The 24,776-nt window shown below is 34.0% G+C and overlaps 1 protein-coding gene across 1 annotated transcript in view; it reads left to right on the plus strand.

The window, feature by feature from the left end:
- The window catches only part of LOC149793602 (uncharacterized), a 66,052-nt gene that overhangs the window by 25,775 nt on the left and 15,501 nt on the right, over positions 1 to 24,776 (plus strand). Inside the window, exons 6-13 of the mRNA XM_089967564.1 lie at positions 4,128 to 4,269; positions 9,568 to 9,743; positions 10,698 to 10,790; positions 12,024 to 12,119; positions 15,689 to 15,784; positions 16,648 to 16,743; positions 20,017 to 20,150; positions 21,202 to 21,425. Of these exons, the coding sequence (XP_089823690.1) occupies positions 4,128 to 4,269; positions 9,568 to 9,743; positions 10,698 to 10,790; positions 12,024 to 12,119; positions 15,689 to 15,784; positions 16,648 to 16,743; positions 20,017 to 20,150; positions 21,202 to 21,425 (1,057 nt within the window). The remainder of the gene's footprint in view (positions 1 to 4,127; positions 4,270 to 9,567; positions 9,744 to 10,697; positions 10,791 to 12,023; positions 12,120 to 15,688; positions 15,785 to 16,647; positions 16,744 to 20,016; positions 20,151 to 21,201; positions 21,426 to 24,776) is intronic.

Genomic DNA, 24,776 nt, shown 5'->3' on the forward strand with positions numbered 1-24,776 from the left:
AACTCAGTAGTGTTACAAACGTTCGTATAAGATGTATGTTCTTTCACTATTCAAGGCCACTTTTAGTCATATTGAACTGATAACATTATCTGAGATTCAACGTGCCATAGCTAAAATATAGTGGGTAAATGTCCATTATCAGATTTTTATATGTAGAACATTTTAAATTTTCAGATGGTAGACTTCATGTCCTTTTGTTGATTTTATATAATTTTATGTTTGTACATAACATTGTTCAAAATGATTTAACAAAAGTTACAATTACCCCACCCCCTATACCATTTTAGGAAACTGTCAACTATTATGTAGAACATGGCAGCCCTGAGCTTGCATGATTTTAGACTCTAGTAAGGCATTTGATAGGGTCAACCATTGGACACTCTTTAAAACGTTGTTTGGTATTCAAATACCCGTCTATATAGCTTATACTCTAGTTAACTGGTACGGCAAACAGTTATACTATGTGCGTTGAGGAAGTCTAATATCCAGCGCCTTACATGTAACGAAATGGGTTAAGGCATGGAGGCATTCATTTGCCGTCGTTATTTAATATATACATAGACGACGAGTTAAATCACAGGCCGGTTAAATATCACGTGGGGATAAAGTTGACACCATGTGTGTTATTTATTAACAAATTTAGTTGTGCTTGTGATATGTTTAATGCAATTATTAAAGGTATGCGAACAATATGCATTTGAAAATGATATCATCTATAATACACAAAAAGCGATATGCATGGTCATTCAGTCAACTTCTTCCAAATTACCATCTCTTCTCTCTGTCCATCTTAACAGACATGCCCTTACATTCATAAATAATTGGGTCATATTTTAAAGTACGATCGGTCAGATTATGAAGATATATTACAGATTTTTTGTACTCGAACAAGCATGTTTCTACGCAAAGTTAAAATTGTTTTTAAACATCAAAATTAGATTATTTATACTTTATTGCTGCTCATTGTATTGCGGTCCTCTGTGAACAAACCTTAGTGAATATGTGAACATAACATTATTTAGTAGTGATAATAATAGTCTTCATTTTCTATTACACCTCACTCAAGGGTAAAGGCGAAACTCGCCGTTGCAACAAGTGGCCATTTCCCACATGTTAATTTTTTAATTATTGATTTTTGAACAAATAACCTGCATCGAAAATTACTATTATTGTTATTATTATTATTATTATTATTAGTAGTAGTAGTAGTAGTAGTAGTATTGTAGCATTGTCTTGTTTCTGTTATCTAAACATTTTTATATGCAACGATACACCGAACACTTAATTAAAAATATATTTAGTCCTCTCCCAACATTATGTTCCACGCATTATTACCTATCCAGCTCAGGTTAATCCATCCTATAAACGAAATCATCATCGACTTAAAATTATGCACCTAAGATAATTCACAGTATGAAAACAATATATGGATTACTCATTTCTTTAACCCGCCAAGGTCAAAAGATAGTCAGCTTATGTGAGAAGCCTGTAATTAACCGAAAATCAAAAGAGGCCATATTCGTTGTGACCCATGAACCAGGACTTCACCTGAGTTCACAGACAGGTTTTAAATACTGAATGACTCCTCATCCTAATGAGAATGTATGTAATTGTATCTTTTCTAAAAGACGAGCATTTTCACTTCAGAGATAGCTTTAATTCACAGGAAGATATCTAGCTATACGTGTCACACTGGCACAAAAGGTGACTTTCATGTGTGCTGCAATAACACAGCTACTTTTCCCATCGTCCAGCAAACCAATTGCTTAGATAATCTCCTCCAAGGATAAAACCCATCTAGCTTTCGATGCTGACATGTTGATACCTCTGCGTTTGACTAATATTGTGGCTGGAGCACGTTAAGTACAATCGAGATATGAAGCATTGCTTCACATGATGTACCTTTATCTAAACAATGACTTCATCATCAAATAAAATAAGTGTTTAATTTGCACACTTGGAGTGGTCACTACTGTTCTGCTTCAATGACCTCTTCTGATAGATTGAAACCATTGTTTGGTTATGAAATACCAAGGAGATTGACACAGAACACAGGTGACCATGATATACAGGGCATTCATATAGGAAAGTTGCAGGTTAAAATAGACTGACAGTTGGGACCAGGTGACCGCGGGACGCTTGGTACAGTTACGATATGTTTGACTATATGGCAAGATTTTTCGTATTGCATGAGGTTAAAAAGAGTAGACGTCACCTGTCTAAAACTTTGTTGCCGTGAGGCAACTTCTGCTCTCAAATTTCTGTCCTGGAATGCGTTTAGAAGAAACCCCTTTAGCCAACCAAAGCATATCTGGCTTTTCGTAACAATTCAGGATCGTCGTGCTTTGAAAATTGGCTCAAATACAAAGAACACGTTCTCATTGGTTCTAAAATTTCCTGTGCTCGACCCAACAAATTGAGCTTATGATCTTGGAACAAAACCATGGCGGATGAACGTTAGGCATGTTGGGACATATTTTGTTATTGTCATAGTAACGCTTTAGTGGTGGTGTGGGTCCCCAACCCTAGAAAGTCTTGGCGTTATGACGCGAATGACCACAGGATGATAATATTCATGTCAAGAGCCTTGTCCTTGTACAAAGACACAGAAATGAGAATGCGTCAAGAACAAAGTTTTTTCCTCTTGAATATATGAAAAGAAAGCCTTTGATACGAGCTGGCTGCCAGTTATCATTATTATTTACAACATAAACCATGAGTCACTAAGTGGAGTTTTCTACGTCACTGTGACAAAATCGGTTAAACTATATTTGTTGAGACTTTTTTGGCAAAGGACAGACAACGACATTTACCTACTTTACCGCCCCGGGCCAGGAAATAACTATCAGTTATCGTGAATCTAAATTAATCGTGATTTCTTTTGGAAATTGCTGCCGATTTGCAGATTTGTTAACTATGTTCGGTGCACGACTTGTGTTTGTATCAACAGCATAACAATGGTGACGAACATTAATTATAGTATTACCATGTAACAAAGATAAGCAAGCATCACCTGGAAACTCCGACCATATGAGCGTAGCTCAAAATGTCCATTTGCATTGATGGTAGGGAGACAATCTTGGGGCTTAATAGTAAATCTGCTGTTTCTGTTTTGTTCTCTTGATTGGAATTTAACATCTATGTTAGAGGTTACAGGATATTCGTCGTCACATAATGATGCTTAAAAGCAATACAAAGTGGCTGTAGGTGCGAACATTCGATATCTTTCCAGTCGTAGTTATCCTTCACCCACCCCGCAGGTACGACTTTGGTGTTAGTTAAGATTTTATAGGTGAGTTTGGGAATGTTTATCATAGAGCTGCATACATGTGATATTCCCCACAGAAGTTAAACCACTATACATCTTGTCGCAACAGACGCTCGAGCGTAAAACGTGTATGCAACGTGGATGTGCATTTAGGATTGCTCTATCTGTCAGCCAACAAGAAAATAAAGGCTTTAAAAACTATTTACCACAAATAGTTATAATAACTAGTTGTATAATAATTTTAATACGATTATGGTTCCGAAAATTATAATACACGCTGAAATAGAACAAACTGACCCTTTTATTTCTGAAGTACATAGACACAAAGGTTTTACTCAAATGATGAATATTAGATAAATGCAAATCAAATTATCGCATGACATGAAATATGCTCTAAGTAAGGTCATTCGTCGGACAAAAGCACAAAATGTATAGAAAGTCTCTGATACTAGATAAAAATTGAAAAGGCTCGGTATGACAATGATGACATCTTCAATCTAATAAACTATAATATATATATATATATATATATATATATATATATATATATATATATATATATATATATATATATATATATATATATGTGTGTGTGTGTGTGTGTGTGTGTGTGTGTTGAAGAGATCGCAATGTTGCGACTGCTTAATAAAAGTCAACATATGTCCTATTAGTTATTTAGATGTCATTATTTTGCTGCAAATTAATAATTATATATAACAGTATGGTAAACCATGTAATGCATTTAATATTTACAACCTTTCAGGCCTTTTGTAAATTTAATATTTGTGTTTCATGCTTAAGCCAGTGCACGTTAATATCATGTTCAGCTAGATTGATGCTTTCACCTCTTTTGGCTTAGTTCTCCCAATTCGACTCAGTGGGGGACCAAATACCGCCATCGGAACTGTGGAGGTCTTTCACAATAGTCAGTGGGGAACGATATGTGGTAGCAATTGGGATAATGCTGATGCCAAAGTGGCGTGTCAAATGCTGGGTTTTAGGTTGGTATCATAACAGTTATATACTCCTCGCATTGTTAGAATGTTGCTTTAATTGCAAACTTAAATGTTTGGCATATGTTTAAACTGCATTAGAATACTTACTAACCAGTCTATTCAGTCTGGATCCTTTAGTCTATTGGTATGTATGCCTGGCTGTCGAGATGGATCCTCAACCTCTCCTGCTACACTATCTTTGAAAGTAGAGGGTGGTAGTATGTAAAATAAATATGAAGGTTTTACATATTTTGTTAAAAGATTTTTAAATGTTTTTTGTATTTTTAGAGCGAAACCAGCTTACAGGGGGAAACGTATTCTTCTTGAGGAAGATGATCATTATCTTCTGAGTTCAATTATAGACATTTTACACCCATAAACAGTGATAACAAGTGAAATATTATTCCCCTCCCTATGAATTATCAAATAGGCAAACGCAACTTTCTTGCAAAACTCTGGCATACTTAATGTACATTTGCATACTTAGTGTACATTATTATGTCCACTCATTTCTAACTACGACAAGCTCTCCCGGAGATTGCATAGATCAAATACATAAATTTAAGACCAGAGTCCATAGTCGTAAAACGTCTTGTGGACAATAGTTTTTTTGAGACACGATATTCTAAAATTTGTATTGTTGATACATTTCGCATAAACAAAGAAAAATAGCCATATCAGAATCACATGAGTAATGTTCGTTCTACATAACTAATTTGGTCTTATCTATAAGACCTATATGTGTGATGTGTATCTATATTTTTGTAACTCCTGGTACATGGTGTGATTTATTTATTTTTAAATTTGTATTCATGGTTCTAACTTGTACAAATTTTTTTTGTTATATTTTGTCTACGTTACCTGACTCTCTTAAGAACGCAAATTACCTAGGATCTAAAAATAGATTTTTACGTATGTGTTGACAGTTATTAATAATCATCTTAATAATGATAGATAATGGCGACTTTGAATTAATTTATCTTTGGCTGATGGGCTTTCGAAGATTCTGGAAGACTTCATTAACTTCCCGTACGTTGGGCTGGGTAACGTGAGTAGACAAAGTCAACGCAAAATGAGTAGTAATGTCCGTCACGTGGGGTTTATTGCGAAATATATTCGTAATGGATATATAAAGAGAGAACTGAGTAATGAGTGTATTCCTATTTTGGATGTCATTATCACTTTTTGTGCTACTGTAATAAGTCTGCAGACGTGTTTTATGATGCACTTATATATTATTCGACAGAAAATATTTTTGTTTGGACAGTTCTGTGGAAATAGAAAGTTCTCATTTTGGACTATAATATTATTCTGTAAATGTGATATTTTATTTGAAAAAATTTCTGGACAACGCCATTTTGACAATATCACTGTTCTTGGAGGACCAGTATATTTCCGGTCTTGAAATTTATAATTAAATTTTTATTTATTTATGACCTTCAAAGACCTTTATCAGGATTAGTTTGGATTCATCTCATAGTACTTTAAGTTCCTCTCACAGTTTCATTTATGATGATGACAATTAAAGTGTTTGTTAAGTTTTACAAAACTTGGTTTTGCTTCTTTCTGTTAGTTTACGTATGGTTTATAAATTCAGAGTCCAATGTCTGAGGTCAGTGTTTGTGCTTGACCATGCTCTTGAGTTAAGACTGACAACCTATGTATATATTGCATGGGCAAAACATAATGAAATGAAGTGTATGTGGCTGCATTATAAATTCCCTGTTGTTTTCAGAAGCCTTAGTTCCCCAAAACATTTTTACCATTAATAATCCTCAACCAAAGCGTAAATAAGTGCGTAAGAACCACTAGATGCAGATGTCTACCTTAATAACTGTAATTATTTCGATTTGAGGATAATGCAAAAGGTGATTTAAATTTTCTTGAACCATTCTAATCTACATTTTCTTGAAATAAAGCCTCTCATGTTTGGAAATATGAACCCGATTTGCAAAATATATTGCCAGGACAAACAAAACTTAAACATATCAAACCTCGTCTTTAAAAACATAGATTTGAAAATTTGTGCAAGAGGTATTCGTGCATCAAATACATTGGCATTCTTTGCCAGTGTATCAGTATTGTGACGCGTTAATTGAAAGATAAAACGTTTGCTTTAGGGCTATTCAACATTGCTCAGCTAAAATTGACTGAAAAAATACTGGCATCAAGTCCTTTCAAAGTATTCATACTATACAAACCTGCCAATAAATCGAAAATAAAATTAAGAAAACCAAATCGTTCAAAAGAATTTTACACTTCAGCAGAGGCAACCTCGTAACAAGACCTTTTACGTTTGTACCAATAATGCCGATTCGTTATTAAATGCAGTAGTGTTCAGTAAAAGTAAAACCATCCTTCACAACGTTTGCTCACAGTGTTCCAGACAATTTGATAACGTCTTTATTGAAAGTATGCCTGTATCATGGTATTAAACGTATGTATATCGAATAATATTCTGCATTCGAATGTGATTTCTCTCAGAATTTTCCTTGCGATACAAATTAATAGTACATGCAAGGACCCTTTGTACATACATTTTATAAAATAAGACGGGTTACTTTCAGAAACTAGTGGCCACAAACATCACTTTTAGGATCATCGAAATGATTCCAAAAATGAAACTCGAAACGTTAATTATAAGTATTGTTTGACTCTGTACATGATTATGTCACCCTGACATAACTTGCTTCGTTCTACACGCGATTCCGGAAAAATAAATAGCAATCAACTTTTTGTTTCTTGTTTAAAAACATTGTATTGATCATAACGATAAAAGAATTAGACCACAAGTTCTTCCAGTTAAGTGTTGGCTTTATTTTCACTTATCAGAAACACAAAACATAGCGAAAAATTGTGAAAACATATGTTAGAGCAGTTAAATGTCACGAATGATATCTATTGGTTGATTCTGTTTGATGTTGCCGGCTTCTGTTTTCAGCTGCAATGTTTTAAATCCTGTACAAATGTATAAATTATCCAGAAGAAATTACAAATTGTGATGAAATGCATCCCTTCATTATATTACGAGATCAACGCAACATTATTTTGATGTTCTTCGCTATACAAAATGAATCATTGTTTAACAGATTCTCCTTATTACAGAGGCATGAGTTTTAGATATTCATTTATTTACCGTTCAGATGTCCTCCAAATAGCTCACCAGACGAAGTTGATAAACAATGCCACTTTCTGCACAGACCGATTGACCTCGGGGTCAGTTTCGTTTGGATTTGTCATTCAAACGATTTTTGCGTTAATACTGACGGGAAAACAATATTTATCCCCCATAAAATTTAAAGTACTAGATATACTGGTTCAAAAACTAAAAGGTATGTATCTTCAGTAACTGGTTACAAATTCATTGGAAAAATATGGTCAAACGAAGAACAAGCATTGTTGTAATATTCAAGCATACATAATTTAATAAAGACAGTAACTTTACAAGAATACAATTCAACACCATGCGGGATGGCATTTTGCAGATCCTCGTCATTCCAATTAGCTCTAATAATATCATAATATTTTCCTTTTAAATTGCAAATCCTTCATTTATTAATCATGACTGTGCCAATAATTCAAAAATAAAACTGTTGTAGCAAGCAGATCCAATTTAAGTACTGATTTCAACAATGATTTAATTTCAGATGCTTATTTTCACTTCTTACTTTTGAACAACTATAAATTTGAATTTAACATTAATGCATAATGATACTTATGTAGGATTCGAATTTTATTGTTCACTCTTTATGTTGAAGAATTATTTGATAGAATATTATAACAGAAAAAAGGTACACAAAATAGAAAATCAAATGATTAAAATAATGGATTTTCTGAATATATAACTTCTAACCTCAGGAAAACGTTCCTCATATAAGCTGGTCGAACTTAGCTTTTTTTTCCTAGGATTGTGAAAATGAATAGAACAAAATGATCATCAGTATTCACATTCGTAATGAAGATTCGGATCATCAGCAATGCTTATAATAACAACGACAGAGAACTGAATGAATAAACAAACAGCAAGAGTAATATTAAGATCACGATGAAAACAAATAGTAATGATGATTAGTTTTTATTATTATAATTATTATTATTATTATCTTTATTATTAATATTATTATTATTAAAATTATATATGCCATCAATAGTTAATATCCAAGAAAACATATTTGATACACAATATTAAGCATTTCGTACTTTCTGATTTAGTATCAACGATCAAAACAAAACGTTTTCAAATAGTTGAGAAAAAAGAGATAGAAACATCATTTGTACATAAGTTATATAGCACGCAGAAGCTGTGCCTAGAAATGCACCATTTAAACTATTATAAATAATTGCTTTTGTTTGCAAAATATGAAATTTTCAAGTGATAATTATATACCTGAATAGTTCACGTTTAAAGAAAATGTACTATATCCGAACCATAAAAGATAAGAGACAAAAAAATTGGAAAAGCAAAGAAAAAAAAAGTACAGATCAAACAAGAAGAGATTCTTTCCTTTGTTTCTATGAGACTGGAAGGGAAGTTATAAACCACGGTCCCCCATTGTTTCGTTGCATTTTTATTATTGTTATTCTTGTTCTTGTCACTGTTTTTGTTTTTTAAACCTTGAGTACAGAATGTTGTTATATGTACTCTTTATTCCTTCTCAGCATGGGTATCTTAGAGAAAAATTACAGAATCATATGTAAACGTATTTTTCAATTTAAGAACTCTGCCGGTAGAACAAAAAAACATGGCGCTTTGTTAAATGTCTACATTCTTATTTTGAACGGAGATGTGTAAATAACATTAAGGTTAGCAATATAGCTACAAATGCTTCGTATTATCCTCAGATTTGAGTGGAAATTATTTCTGCTCACTCCCGTTCATTGAGTTGCTTTACAATTTTTGAAGAATGTGGGATTGCAACGCAAAAAAAGGCCGTATACATACATACATACATACATACATACATACATATATATATATATATATATATATATATATATATATATATATATATATATATATATATATATATATATATATATATATATATATATATATATATATGTGTGTGTGTGTGTGTGTGTGTGTGTGTGTGTGATGGAAGATATTTATAAAATAAATGTATACTTTCTGTTTCGAACAAATAAAAGTCATACTGTATTGTTCATGTCAGTATTTATCAGTAAATATTGTAAAATGATTAGAGGCATGTTAGAAACATTCTATATCCCTTACGTAGGAAGATAAGCGATCAAGGAAACAAATATTAATTTCTAGCTGACGAAATACGTTTCTGTATTCTTTAGTAATGGGTCCGCTATAGCAAATGCTATGTATGGAAAAGGAACCGGTCAAATATGGATGACAAACCTTGCATGTTCTGGCTCTGAACTCTCATTGGCATCATGTGAACAAACACACAATTCTTGGGGAAATTTTAGTTGTACGCATGATTTGGATGCTGGTGTATACTGTAGCTCAGGTGAGACCTCTAATTTAAACAGCTATATAGAAATATTGAAAGGTGATCTCGTCCTGCTTTTTATTCATAAAACTTCCTAGATTGAGACATAGATATATATATATATATATATATATATATATATATATATATATATATATATATATATATATATATATATATATATATATATATATAATGTTGTGATTCAATATTTCCGACATGTGTTCTTTTCAATTCTAACATTCTTTATACCCTCACATCATTGCATATACTTTGCTTAGTTCGATTAATGATTTCTTGCAAATGAATTTTCGTCTTTTCGTCTTTTCCTCTAACATGTTTATTAATTACATGCCTAGTCTTTCTTCGACACAATACTAGGTCCGTTTTACGACTTTAAGATATATTTCTTATTCCGTAAGTTTATGGACAGAGAATGGTTTTATGAAGCTAAAAGGTTTAAATATTTGCATAATCTTCGAGCTGTTTGTCATATAGTTCATATTACAAGAATAACTGAATTGCTACTTTTCATAGTATATTGTAAAATATCTTCAGTCGATTGCATACCTTCAGTGTAATCATCTTTTATTTTAATACATTATGTTTGGTACATCGTTATTTATGCATAATGTCATAAGCTCATTCGAAAAAAATCTTTCAGCGATTGTTTTCTGAAGATAGGCATAGAACAAGTTAATTTGGCATGTGAAATTAAATCATTAAAAAAACATTTCTAAAACAAAAACAGAGAGAGAGAGAACACTAAAGAATCATCAAGTATATGCGAATCTAAAATCAGACTTTTAAACAAAGCTTTCGAATCCCATCAATTAAGAAAAATCTTCATAGATGGAAGGCACGCTTCCACAGAAGTAAATAACATTTTTCTATGCAATGAATAAAATTGGACATTTTATTCATTTTTATGCAATTCATACATATTGAGAATTTAAGCATGCCTATTTTCAGATTGCAGTCCCTCATGCCAAAACGGAGGTGTGTGCTATTCGTCTAACAGATGCGCTTGCGCTTCGAGGTTTACGGGGTCAAGATGTGAATCATGTAAGTTCATCTTTAATACTTCTTTTATATTAATCAGTATATAAAGGTAAAATTACTTTGTCGTTTAAAGTTGAATGCTAGCATATATTATCAGTACACAACGGTTATGTATTTAGCCTCCGAAACGTCGAGTACAAATAGAGGTCTGCGCGTGAATAACGCAACAGAGTCTACTCTAGCCCATTGGAAGACATACGTTGCGAATGGCCTTTTCTACAGTTAATAAAACACACATACGCCCAAGTTTCATAAATTGAAGTAATTATTCCAACAATTTAACTAAGTCAATGCATAAACGCTTAAAGGCCTAGACAGGAATTCGTCACTCAAGTAAAAATAACTTTTAATAAGATTTTAATTGACTGGTCGACATCTTTAAATTCTTAATTCAGTGACTGGCGTGTTTACGTCTAACACCCAATCTGGGCACCGCAAGGTTAAATCAAGGATGGATGAGCTCAGATTTCAAACCAGGGAATGTAAACACAATCCACGCCAAAAAAGTCGACGTTGATTGCTTTCAAATGTATATAACTAAAACTATACGGCTTTAATAGAAATAAGGAGATACTTGATTCGAGAAGTAGAAAACAATTTACACTGTCACTACCAGATTAAGATGGTAGGAGACCCTGAAGCAATTCAAAAAAGCGCCCACCCTCCTCAACCAAGTATATATTAGTTACCATTTCAGCAGATTGCTTGGTCCACCGCCAGCCTTAGGCCGGGTGGGGGCCTGGAGCAACAGTTCGATTTCCTTCCCCTTTTATCCGACCTTGCTCATGACTTCGGTATTTGTGACAATAGAACGTTTCCACTTTTGTTTTTAACTAGGCAGTGAATTACTGGATTTTCTGAGAGAAATAATCTTTATTTTTCTCTGGAGGGAAAAAATATATTTTTTCAATGGTATTCAATAGACACGAATACAATTATAACCGTGAAATTTGAGGTTATTCTATGACGCTTGCGAAGTCGATTTGTACACATGGCCCGCTCCTGTTAAACACGATTCGAATTCAAATCTAAAAATGCGCAAATTACGTGTTTTTGTCTATATGATATTATACTTGGAATTGTGAAGGAGAATTATGTCATTGTTGATACTTTCTGTGCAAATAATCACAAAATACAGCATCATATGTTAATATATATATATATATATATATATATATATATATATATATATATATATATATATATATATATAAACGTCAATGGGTTTTCTTTCAGATCTGTGTAATCCTTCCTGTAATAATGGTGGTACATGTCTTCCTTCTCAAATATGTGCTTGTACGTCACAATATACAGGAGTTGGGTGTGAAACACGTAAGTATAAAGATTTCTGTCGTGTCCATTTTAAGCTTGCAGAAGAAATTCTTTGTAAATCTCATTAACCTTTAAATTGACAGCAATAGATTGAATGCTTTCAAGTTCATCATTTGTCTGACTGAATACATATTAGAAAGTTGAACATTACATACTTGTGTATTCTGTGAGCCAAATATCTTATATATCATCATGGATTCCACCTTAAAATGGCAGAATCAAACTCCGATTGCAATCTAATTTCATAAAGTTCAGTATCAGTTCAAAGATGTGGTCCTTCCCATAATATGTAGGGTGTAAATAAGGGAGCAAAGAACTATTTGTGCTGTTTGCTTGAAAATAATGTTGGCGTTGCTGGACATAATACTTGTATTTTTACTACATATATCGTTGCAAAATATCCATCCTTACGTAAATCCCGCATAGTTTGTTTAAACATGTATTTAATTCGGCACAGAGGATAATATTGTGCAGCAATGTGTGTTATATTGTTCGCAGCCTTCTTATCATCACTATTTTTCGTACACATTAGAAAGACACATATACAAGCTTGAGCCAAACTTAGTATCCCATTTTTGAAGACGTGAAACAATCCTCCCCCAACCTTCCGGAAATAATTAAAGATATTAATGACTGAGAGAAGAGTCTGTCAAACGTTATCTCAATGGGTCGCCGAGTATTGTACACTTTTCTAAGTCACTTTCACATGAATCCTAATTAATACAAATTAGTATCCTTAAAGTCTGATATGCCAATCCAGTTTCTCCATTGTGAAGGCAAAACTTATATTTGGTCTTCAGAGTGTCCTTCAATATACGTTGTGTCATCTTGAGTATTGCAGTAAATTATAATACTCGTCTTTTTTCATTGAGATATACACCTGTCTGAAATTACATTTCACGACAGCAATCACTTTTCCACTGTGATATTAAATACGTTAGGAATTGTTCGTTTCATAAGAGCCAAGCAGTATACTAATATATAAATTTGAGCAAGCTGCACTTTGATCAATTGAACAAAACCTCACTAATCAAAATAATACTGCAAACTGATGCTGTTTGATGTTTTCAGTTTTCGGAGGTTGGGCATATTAGAGCACAACCAGAACTATGATGGTATCAAAACGATGTCAGAATGTTGTAATCCTTGACCATGTCGTCCATTTATTAATTAAATAAAAACTACTAATTATATTAAGATCTAAAACTTCTAAGATACAGCACTGATGAGCAACTGATCTTTATATTTCATTACCGTATCTCAAAGTGTATCGCGCATGCGTTATCTATCTATCTAAATGTTTGAAGAGCTTATATATATATATATATATATATATATATATATATATATATATATATATATATATATATATATATATTTATTTATTTATTTATTTATTGATTGTCTATTCCCTTTACAAGAACCGCTCCGGTGGCCTAGTGGTTAGAGCGTCCGCCTCGGATGCGGGAGGTCGTGGGTTCGATCCCCGGCCGAGTCATACCAAAGACTTACAAAAATGGTACTAACAGCTGCCTCGCTTGGCGCCCAGCAATAAGAGGTTAGTGTTAGGACTGGTCGGCCCGGCGTCAGGATAATGTGACTGGGTGGGACATCATGCTACATGTCTGCGGCATGATGCCCCAGTGCTAGACATCACTATAAACTGCCACATTGCAGACATCGTAGCGATATGACTGGAAAATTTTTAAACCTACGTTAAAATTCCAAATCACATCACATCACCCTTTACAAGATATTCACGTACATCGATTCGCAAAAGAAACATTATTCTTTACGGCCGATTGCAAGAAGTAAATGCATTGTGAATTTGATAAGTTTGTGCTCTTGAAGATGATAAAAAGCGAAACAGTTTCAAAAACTAACTGGAATTCTGTGAATACAGGCAATCATTTTAGTTTGAATTATTTATTTTATAAATAAACTACTGGATGAAATGTTAGAAAATATATGTAGACAATACGGTGCGTATATAGGACTTAAATGAATTGTGGGAATGGTACCATATCAATGCAATATTATTAGCAATTACACCACCCATTTCTATAGTCAATATTACCTGAAGACGTTTTGCCGTGCCCGTGCATGCCACCCTAGATCCTTGTGTGGATGTTCTATTGATGTCTTAAGATAATAGTACGGTTTAAAGGTTGAATGAATAATGAATAGGGAGCATCGTTTTCTAAAGGAAGACGTTATTATTCATCTAAAATAATGAGACTGAGTTAAAGGTTTCAACTGCTTTACTAATGGATGAGATCGAAACAGACTAGCTTGCATATACATAAATAGATATACAGTGTAAATGCATAAGGCTCAACTTGATAACAGACAGAGCAGGCTTTTTGTACTGAAGCCTACGTTTAAAAGATCACGTCCTTTGACCACCTTATCTTAAAACTTCCCTGCTACCAAACTATAATAAATGGGGAAATTTTGATATGAATCATTCTTATGATACCAAAATCTGGTGCTGAATAAATATGAACCCCGAGTTTCGTCAAATAGAATATTCCTGGTATTTAACTAGCATCATAACATCCACATATATGTTTCCTGTGGCGTAAAAGCAGAATTCCATGGGCTACAACATGGACGGTACTTTTTATTAAGGATGTTCCGATCTTCCTCACCCAACACACCATTGAACGCAAACAACTTTGCTGTTTATGGTATTCAATGTAGCATTGTTAAATATGTTATGGAATCGATGCAAACACACACACACACACACACACACACACACACACACACACACACTTATATACGAATAACTAGTATTATCAATCAGGTTAGAGAATTTTTAATTCGTACTCTACGGACATTCGAACACGGGGCCGCTAGTAAGCGGCTCCCATCGCCTTGACTGTAAGCACCAACCCCCATACTATCTCGACCATGCACACGTCACCTAAAAATGATGTCACCCAATCGGCGGTAGCATAAGCATCCGCGCGTAGCAGATACACCCGCATGTCGACCTAGTATTTAATTCTTATCTAGGTACATTATCATTCAAGATTCCGTGAACAGTAAGCAGAGTATATATAAATAATTATAGAGGATTACAAATATACACCAAATACAACGAAAAGCGTTATATCTGGATTCTACAGGAGAGTGCTTGATAATACTAACATAATTATTACAAACATGAATAAATAGTATTATCATACAGGTTAGAGAATTTTTAATTTGTATTATATGGAGATTGGAACCCGAGTCCTCGGGTATCTATATCTATCTATCTATCTATCTATCTATCTATCTATCTATCTGTATATATATATATATATATATATATATATATATATATATATATATATATATATATATGTACACATAAAGAGAGAGATAGATAGATAGATGTGTGTGTGTGTGTGTCAAAAAGTCAAAAATCATAAATGAAGATCATAGTGAGTTCATGACACATCATATACGGTTTAGCTGAAACATACAGTAACCGTTTATTAACATGATTTTCGAATGTCTTGCTGATGGATAGAAGGACCAAAGTTATTTTTATTTCTTCGCTTCTGCCTGGCTTTCAGCTGTCTGCGATCCTCCTTGTAAACATGGCGGGACATGCCTTGCTCATAATAGATGTACGTGCTTGTCGACATATGCAGGAGACACATGTGAGAAACGTAAGTATACGTTAATGTAGATAAGGTAACCAATTTGAACTAAAGCTAATCGGAACATATAATCAGAATATGTGTTCATATAGTACAATCGATGTTATTATAGGAAACGTATAAGTAAAAAGTCATAAATATACTTATGCTTTATAATCCAAAAATGACGTGGCAACATGGTAGATACATCTGGATGAAAGCTGGACACTATAATCGGAAAGGATGTGTCGCATACTTAATTATTAAAAAAGTCATTGCTAAAGAATGAGAAAAATTATTAACAGCACCCTCTGCCATGGTAATTTTAAACACAAATACGTTTAGGTGCAAAATAGAACACATATGACAGTGAAGATTCTATTATCGTGTGATTGTTATAAATATTCATATTGAAAGAATTTGTGAGTTGGACCATATGTACAAAAATCTATGTTTGAAAAAATGCTTTATGACCCGATGTGGGACTCATTAGATCCTACCGGAATTTGATAATTTCAGAAAACTGTAAAACAACATGGGGAATCCTTACAATGGGTAACTTTATTGCACATATATAAGAACAATGTCAATTCGTAGGCTAAGTTTGTTTTTGATTAAATTGCATCTACTTCTAGTTTGTTATGACATTATCATTCTCTATCATTTATAATTCTTACAGCAGGTACATCAAGGAATATAGACTCTTTCCTAAACCCAGTTGGAAGTTATTTATTCTTTGATTTGAAGTAGAAAGAAGCAACGTTCTTCAAAGAATTATATTCGCGTGCTCATTCTTATGAAACTTAATTATTAGACTACAACTTTCAGACGCAAATGTAAAAAATATATTGTAGTTTTCCGGGATTATTTAATTTGTTTATCGTTTATCATAGCCATTTGCAAACCGTCATGTATGAATAACGGGACTTGCGTAGGGGTTGATGTGTGCAGCTGCCCATCCGGATATCTCGGAGACTTGTGTGAAAAAGGTAAGTTTGATGTGAACTATTGATGCTATCATTGTCCAGCGGTCAACATCTTCCACTCTATCTACGGAGAAAAGGGTAGACTCTATGGAATATCCATTGTGTTATTGTCGAGTGCCATAATCTGTTATTCTAAGGTTTAGTAAAAGGTCCTAAAAGAAGTTGTAGATGGCTCCAAAATTAATGTTGATCATCTTTTTCGCAACTCGGAACTATCCTTTACTGGATTCACATTATAACAATTTAGTATCAGTGAGGAAATATTCAACCTTCTGACTACAGACGACGCAGTTCTGGAATGAAATTAACACGTGGAATGCAAGTGCTAATGCAGACGCGTAAGAATTTTCACTAGCAAAGATATCAATGGATTCAACATTGATAATGAATGTCTCCATGCATGCCGTGATAGCGTTTTGTTTCTCTCAAGTTCGCCCGTTATCACATTAATGAAGTATCATGATGAAGAGAATTTTCACAGTTCTTCCCAACATAAACTCTCTCTCTCTCTTTCCCTCTCTCTCTCTCTCTCTCTCTCTCTCTCTCTCTTAGTGGTTAGTACGAATTCCAAATCAGAAGGGTACACATTCAAAACATGCCCAAACCAGACTGTATCTGCTGCGGTAGGATATCTCGGGAAATATGACTTTATCTTTATTGAAATTTTATCGGCAAGTTAAAAGCTTTTCTTTTTACATACTTCATAATGTGATATTGAAACGTATCAGTGGGAGAAAACTTATATATCAGGATTAGCGATATGACTTTTGAGGAAAATATCTGCCATTCTGTATGTAATTGAAACTTAATTTCCGTACTGAGCCCTATGTCTTTTTTTCTTCTTCTGCTCTCTCTCTCTCTCTCTCTCTCTCTCTCACACACACAGAGGATGAAAACAATTCTTAAATTGCTACGACTATGGTATTATTATGTATATCTTTGCTGTGTCTTTACTTCTTGTGCATGACTGTAGATGGCAACAAGCTGTAAACAGATATTGACCGGGTTTTCAATCAGTTGTAATAATGAACCTCTTTGCTTTACAAGTTCGAGGTAATTTCCAAATAGATGATTAAGCCAGGTGGGTTCTGTTTCGACGTGAGGATGTATTGACAAATATGTCACGTGGAAGTACTACGATCTTGATCCAGTATGAAATATTGCGACATGGAGCCGTAAGTGTATATAAGAGCGATGAAGTGAAAAATGAATTGATTCCTAGTTCCTATGTTCTTGTTTTAAAATCAGTATGCAGGTGTGCTTAATGTTGTTTTTGTATATGAATTTTTGAAAGGACTTATTTGTTTGGATTATTTGTTGGAATAACAAAGTGTTTATTGACTTTTGATTAAAATATTATTGTGGGATTATTGTGAATTTATTCAAAGAAATTTTGGACAATGCCAATGTGATAGATCAAGACTATTAGCGCTCTAGCATCTTCATTACATCAGCACGTTCAAGACCTAAAATTCATTCGGAACACTCTATTCTTTTGGAGTTTTGATAGAACTTTTAAGGATTATTTGGGATTGAATTCATAATACTGTAAGTTCCTCTTAAATGTTTATTCTATAACTTAGAGAATTGTATTATTTGTTAAGCTCTACAAAACTTGTTCGTTTTGCTTCTTTATGTTGCTTGGTTTGTGACCATATATTCGTAACCTTTTAGTAGGTTATTATTTACACATTTTCTTGTTCTACCTAAGGCTTAATAATGAAAAAAATATACACTATAAGAAACAAAGGAATCGAATGTATGCTGTATTTAAAAATAAATACACAACCGTAGATTCATCAATAGACAATAACAATATAATGCAATGCGCACATAGCATCGCCCAGCGACCTTTGAACTGCGTCGCATGCTTGTTTAAAAACGATTTGTTCTTTTTTCGTTTTGTTAAAATTTAAATTTAGAGCATACTGTGAATGAATGCGCATTGCAACACCTTTTGCATTTGGTCTGGAATGGGTGGATTTGGTTTTTATGTTAATCCAAGTCAATTATGCTTTTATGATCATGATGGACAGGATTCTTGGGTTAATTCAGTGCAGTACGCAGAATGTGATCAATTGGAAATATACTCGAAATTCCAGTACAATATCGATGTGTGTAAGGGTTTGCAGGACATGTCACATGGATTTACAGAACTCACTAAAAAAAGTACATTTTGAGGAAATTCAAGATGCATAAATATAAGTATATTATTTGAAAATAATACTTTTTCTTCGTCTTGGCTTATTGGCACTGAGGCTCTTAGCTTTCTACCAAAACCTTCAGATGCATTTGTTTCTCGAATCTAGTATTTTGTCGGACTTGTAAAATGGTACGTCTTTGATAAATATGCGGTATCACTTGGCCTCAATGTTCTTTTCTATGCTATATTTTTTATGGACCATAGGGAGCACTGGTCATAGTCTGAACCATTCTGTTTGCGAAAAGATACGAATATTCTCCTAAATAACTGTCTCAATGATAAAAACAGTATTTTCAATTACTGCATCTCTCACGTTTGTTGTTGACACTGCGAATATCATGTTCATTGGTGTGCTTTTTGAAAGTTTCGTTTCTGACTCAGCGAACTCGTTCACATCGTTAACTTTATCATCTATACATTCAAATGGATGAAACAGATTGCTTTTTTCATTCAAAAACAAATCTAATCAACCAAAACCTAAATCGCCTACTACATGAGTGTACATGGTTTGTTTGCAACGTACATCCAAATACACTACATTAACTTTAAGCACACGTGTTGTGCACGTGCGTGCAATATCAAGGTGTACATTATCCTAAGATACTGCACTGTTCTGACAATGTAAATGTTTGGGAGACAAAAATGAGCATATAATAATTCCCTATATTTACTCGCAAGACAGATATCCTATTAGTATATTTTGATGTGCTTTAAACAAATAAATATACACTTTAACTCTTACTCAGATGTAGTATATGCATCTTGAAAGTCTTTAAGCCAAAGGAGTTCAGTTCATCCATGAATATGCTAGGAGTGTAGTTTAAGAGATATATCCTCACCCAATGAGCTTTTCTATATTGAACGAAAGCGAACTTCTAGAACAGTTCATTATTAAAAGTGAAATGCAGATTGTATATTAGAAAATGGTCCCCAAAGAAATAAATCGTTTAGTTTTCATCGAAGACCGGAAGGAGTAGTCAGCTAGAATTCAAAGTAATTGCCTGTAAAACACATAGACTACAAATGTAATAACGTTGTGGGTTTCTACCTGAAATGTTCATTTCTTTTTTTAGGTGGGAGCATAGACACATACTTGCAACCTAACTTGCATGCTGTCGAAACTCTGCCATTCAGATTGTTGTCATGGTACGCAATGCCAGAAATCTTAGAAGATGGGAAAGTGTGCTTCTTGAAAATTGGTGTTTCGGTGAGTGCATCAGCATATCTAGGACGAACATCTAAGAGAGTCATTAAGTAAAAGACAAGATTTTTAAAAATGTTAAATGTTATTTTTTTCGGCCTTGTTCTACATCTCTGGTGCAAACATCGTGCGTAGATCTTTGATATAATGAACATATTTTCCGATGTTAAGGTAAGATTCTTAAACACAAACTTTTACACAATTAACCCTCTTACTTTTACCTTTAATTTACGTGATAATTGCACTTTGAGCTTCGCATATACATAATCTTTGCCCTTTTTATTTTAAGAATATTTTCTTTTCTGAAATGCAATATCCTGGAAGAATATCATGTCATTGTTTCATTCTCACCATGATGGCTCCTTTCCAATCAGTCGCTAAGAAGTCATAAACGAAATTATATTTTCCATCTCCTGAGAGAAGCATTATCAAGGTTACAGGACACACCGTTAGCAAGTGACAATAGACAATGGACAAAGCTTTAATTGACTCATTTGCAGCACGCAAATTACAAGATAAGGACGATATCTCAGATTTGTATGCAGGTTTATTTTACAAGATGAAAATAGTTTATAAAAATAGCAATTTCATTAACAATACTCAGAAATGAAAGGTACAGAAAGAAACATTATTCGAATGCTGAAATATTAATGAGCGAAAAGGAAATTTAAAACGAGAAATACTAAACTCTCATCTCTGGTAAAATCATTACTTGACAATGATAAATCAACATATTATAAAGGATATATAGCGCTGAAAAAGCGCAACGGCAAAACATTTCTTGTGCACCTTAGTAGCCCGGGGTTCGATCTCTGGTTCCGACTGCAACAAAGTAGATGGTCGCCTAGTCACGGTCAGTAGTCTCCTCCAGAATCAGAGTGTCTTTATTTCTCGCACTTTAGCAGACTGAAAAAACTGTCATGGATGTATTTTTAAAATAGAATAAGACATTTAGTCTCAAAATTTTATCTGCTCACCTTTCCAAGGACACGATACCTTAATTTGACTTCAGAAAGAACCAATTTGTGTAAAGTCCTAGACTGTTGAAACTTTTCAGGGTGCACCACCAGAAACATTCATAACTGCTGTCAGCACAGGGCCATCAATGACATATTATGGGAACTTCACCACAGGTGCTTTGGACGTGGATGCAGGCATAACCAAAAGTGACAGAGTTGCATGCCTAGAGTTTCGATGTCCTGTTGTGCTACTCGGTGATGGATCCATCAATACAAATGTCAAGGTCATTATAGACAGTAGATCTCCAAATTGTCATGTAAGGTAACGTAATGTTCCAACTTATTTCCTAAATCTCTCATTTAAAAGTAAATTGCATATGTTTATTATATAACTTTCCAGAAATGGAGACGCAGTCCTGATATCAAGTGCTGTGAATTCTTCGAAATAATAAATTATCACCTGTGTTTCCTTCACCTCCAGCAAAAGTGGTCCGTGGTAATTCAGTGGCTACTGCTTGATTGACAGTTACTGGCTTATGAGTTCAAATCTTGCCTAAGCCACCCGGTCAGCTGCCATGGTCTATCTATTGCCAAGGCTCTTTATTCTCATTACCACATCTCTTAATAGTCTTTCATGTGATGATGTGTAATTCAATACCAATTGAACATTCTTCCATTATCTTATATATCATGTTTATTTGTGAAGGAAATTTTGCATAGTTATAGATAAAATCAATTCATGTTCATAAGTATATAATTTGTTCACCGAGTTCCCCCTATCTTACTTTCTTGGTGATTCTGACGGCGTACAATTATGTTCTTGATTATATCATTATTTCTAAGTAATTTTTGGTGCTAAAAAAGTTTAAACATAACAGAAGTACTCTAATTATTGATTGAAGATCCTAAGCTCTGTCTGAAAATTTGTAATATTTAACTTTTAAAAATGCAAAGGTGACCCTAATGGGTCCTAACAAGATTTACTCATGTCTTCTCTCTATCTCAATTGACCTCCACATATGAACAATACCTACTACCTGATGCTAATTGCTGTATTACAGTACGATATTCTGAACCGAAATGTACATGTTGTATTGAAACAATTCTTCCTAAAGTCATGTTATGAGGGTCACAAACATCTTTAAGGCATATAACTGTCAGAGTATTGCAATGCATACTCCTAAAGCTAGATTCTATAAAATAATTCAAAACATTTTTGAAATAGAAATACAATAACACTTTTCGTAATATATTTATTATAGGAGGAAAGCCCAGTAAAACTCCAAGTGTCACTTTAAAACCATTGTATTTGAAGCCCAGTCACTATAGGAACGTCGTTTAGGGTATATTTTCCCACAGATGGAAGAGAAATTGTTTTTAACACGATTTATTAAAGGCGATAATCTCACCATCTTACATCACTGCCATTTGAGATCAATTCCGATTTTTCTGAGTGAGCTTTAAATAACTCATCGAATTGGTTGAAGAAATCAAAGCCCTTCAGACAAGAAATCAACTCGTACAAAACGATGCTAATTTAATTGTTTGGGTGCCCAACACCATTTCCACAAACGATCACTACCATCAATATTAAATGCAAACCATTATCTCGAATCTGACGTGTTGTTCAAGATGGTGGTTTCCGATTCAAAGCAATCTTTCCCAAAAGCGAGGAATGCTCAGCAAACGCACTTAATTAGTGGACATTTATCTCAACTGGTTTTCTTTACTAAGTTTCCAATGATTGTTCCGATTGGAATGAAACCACTGTTAAAATCTACGTGCACTCCGCATTGTAGCTGAGTGCGATGGTGATATTTGGGTGTGTTCCAATAATGAATTGAAATCGGGGGGATGATTAAGATTGACATGAGACGTCTGTGGGATTTACAACAGTTGTAGATTGTTCTAATGCGTCCTTCGGCAATATTTTGTTTGTGTTAATTGCAATAGTCTACGTATCTTATATCGATTTTCAAACATGATTCCTTCGCTCGGTAATGGAGATCAAGTACTTTGATTGTTCATGTCGGTGATACTGTTTAAATTCAGTAATTATATGTCGAACATCTTATATCACAAAAAAACTTATCTGGCAAATAGTATCAACGTACCACAGCATAATGTTGGATTAACACCCTTATTCCGATATTAAAATAATTCTTCCTCGTGTATGAAATAAAATCATACAAAAATGTATTAAACTCTCTAATAGGACAGATGTCATGCTACCTCAACTCTCAGCTAATCATCCGTTGAAATGTATCTCTCTGTTTCTCTCTCTCTCTCTCAACTCCGGTGGACTTAGTGGTTAAAGCGTCCACCTCGGATGCGAGAGGTCGCTGGTTCGAACCCGGGAGTGTCATGCCAGTGACTTATGAAAATGGTACTATCAGCTGTCTCACGTGGCGCTCAGCATTAAGAGGTTAGTGTTAGGACTGGTCTCCCTGGTGTCAAGATAATGTGACTGGATGGGACATGATGCTACATGTATATGGCATGATGCCCAAGTGCTAGACAACACTATAAAGTGCCGCAATGCAGACATAGTAGCGATTTGACTGAATAATTGTTGAAGCTACGATACAAATCCAAGTCACACATGAACTCTCTCTCTCGATCTCGATCTCGACCTCTTCGGTGGCCTAAGTGGTTAGAGCGTAGACCTTGGTTGCAAGAGGTCGCTGGTTTGAATCCCGGCTGATTCATACCAAAGACTTATATAAATTGTACTAGCAGCTGCTTCGCTAGGCGCTCAGCAGCAAAGGGGGCGAACAGACCACTTGTCTGAAACCTAATTTGCTTAAAGTATAAGCTTCTTCTGAAATAAAAAAAATAAGGTCACTACATACCTGACTGAGAGTTATGTTTACACACCAAAGGTTCCCGCCCCCTCTGCTGCCATCATTTAAAAATTATCGTATTAATAATGCCACCAGCTAAGGAATCTCACACTGCTAGATTAGCTCGAGAGAGACTAAAAGCAATCAAAACATTTCTTCCTGTTCGTGATTCTGTTAGACAAAAATTGCAAGAACGTCAAGAAGCCCAAGTTGAATTTACAGAAGGCACAGAAGAGTTATTTAAACCCATTACAACAATTACTAAAAAAGCTGTATGGGGAGATTTCAAGGATGATGAGGATGATGAGGATGACGACGACGAGGAGAAGAAAAAGAAGAAGGTATTCTTAAAGTATTAAAACAAACCGCTGCGCAAACTAAAAAAAATAGCAGAAAGAACCAAGAAAACAAAAAAGATTTTACGAGATCTTCCAATTGATATAGCTGCAGCTTAACCTCTACCTGATGAAGAAATACTTTAAGGTATTGGTAAAGTTCGTACTGAAATCGCCGATGTGAAAAAAGAACTTACGTCTAAACCAATAAAAGAAAACATAAAATTGATTAACAAATTTAGGGAAGGGATTGTCGAGGATATTAGAAATACTAAAAATGAAGAACTACCTGGAAAAATATTAATTGGCATGTTTAATAAATATAGAATTTTAAAACCCGGATATGAAAGTGTAAGTGATGATAATCTTATTAAATGGATATATCGTGTATATAAAAACAAAAACATGCCAGAGATGATGATTTAGAATATAGAAGTCTTGATGAAAGAGTATAAACACTTTATAGAGAGAAACTGAAACAAGCAGAACAACAAC

Source organism: Sinohyriopsis cumingii, chromosome 8, assembly GCF_028554795.1.
Source record: "Sinohyriopsis cumingii isolate HCF-2022 chromosome 8, ASM2855479v2, whole genome shotgun sequence".
Lineage (NCBI taxonomy): Eukaryota > Metazoa > Mollusca > Bivalvia > Unionida > Unionidae > Sinohyriopsis > Sinohyriopsis cumingii.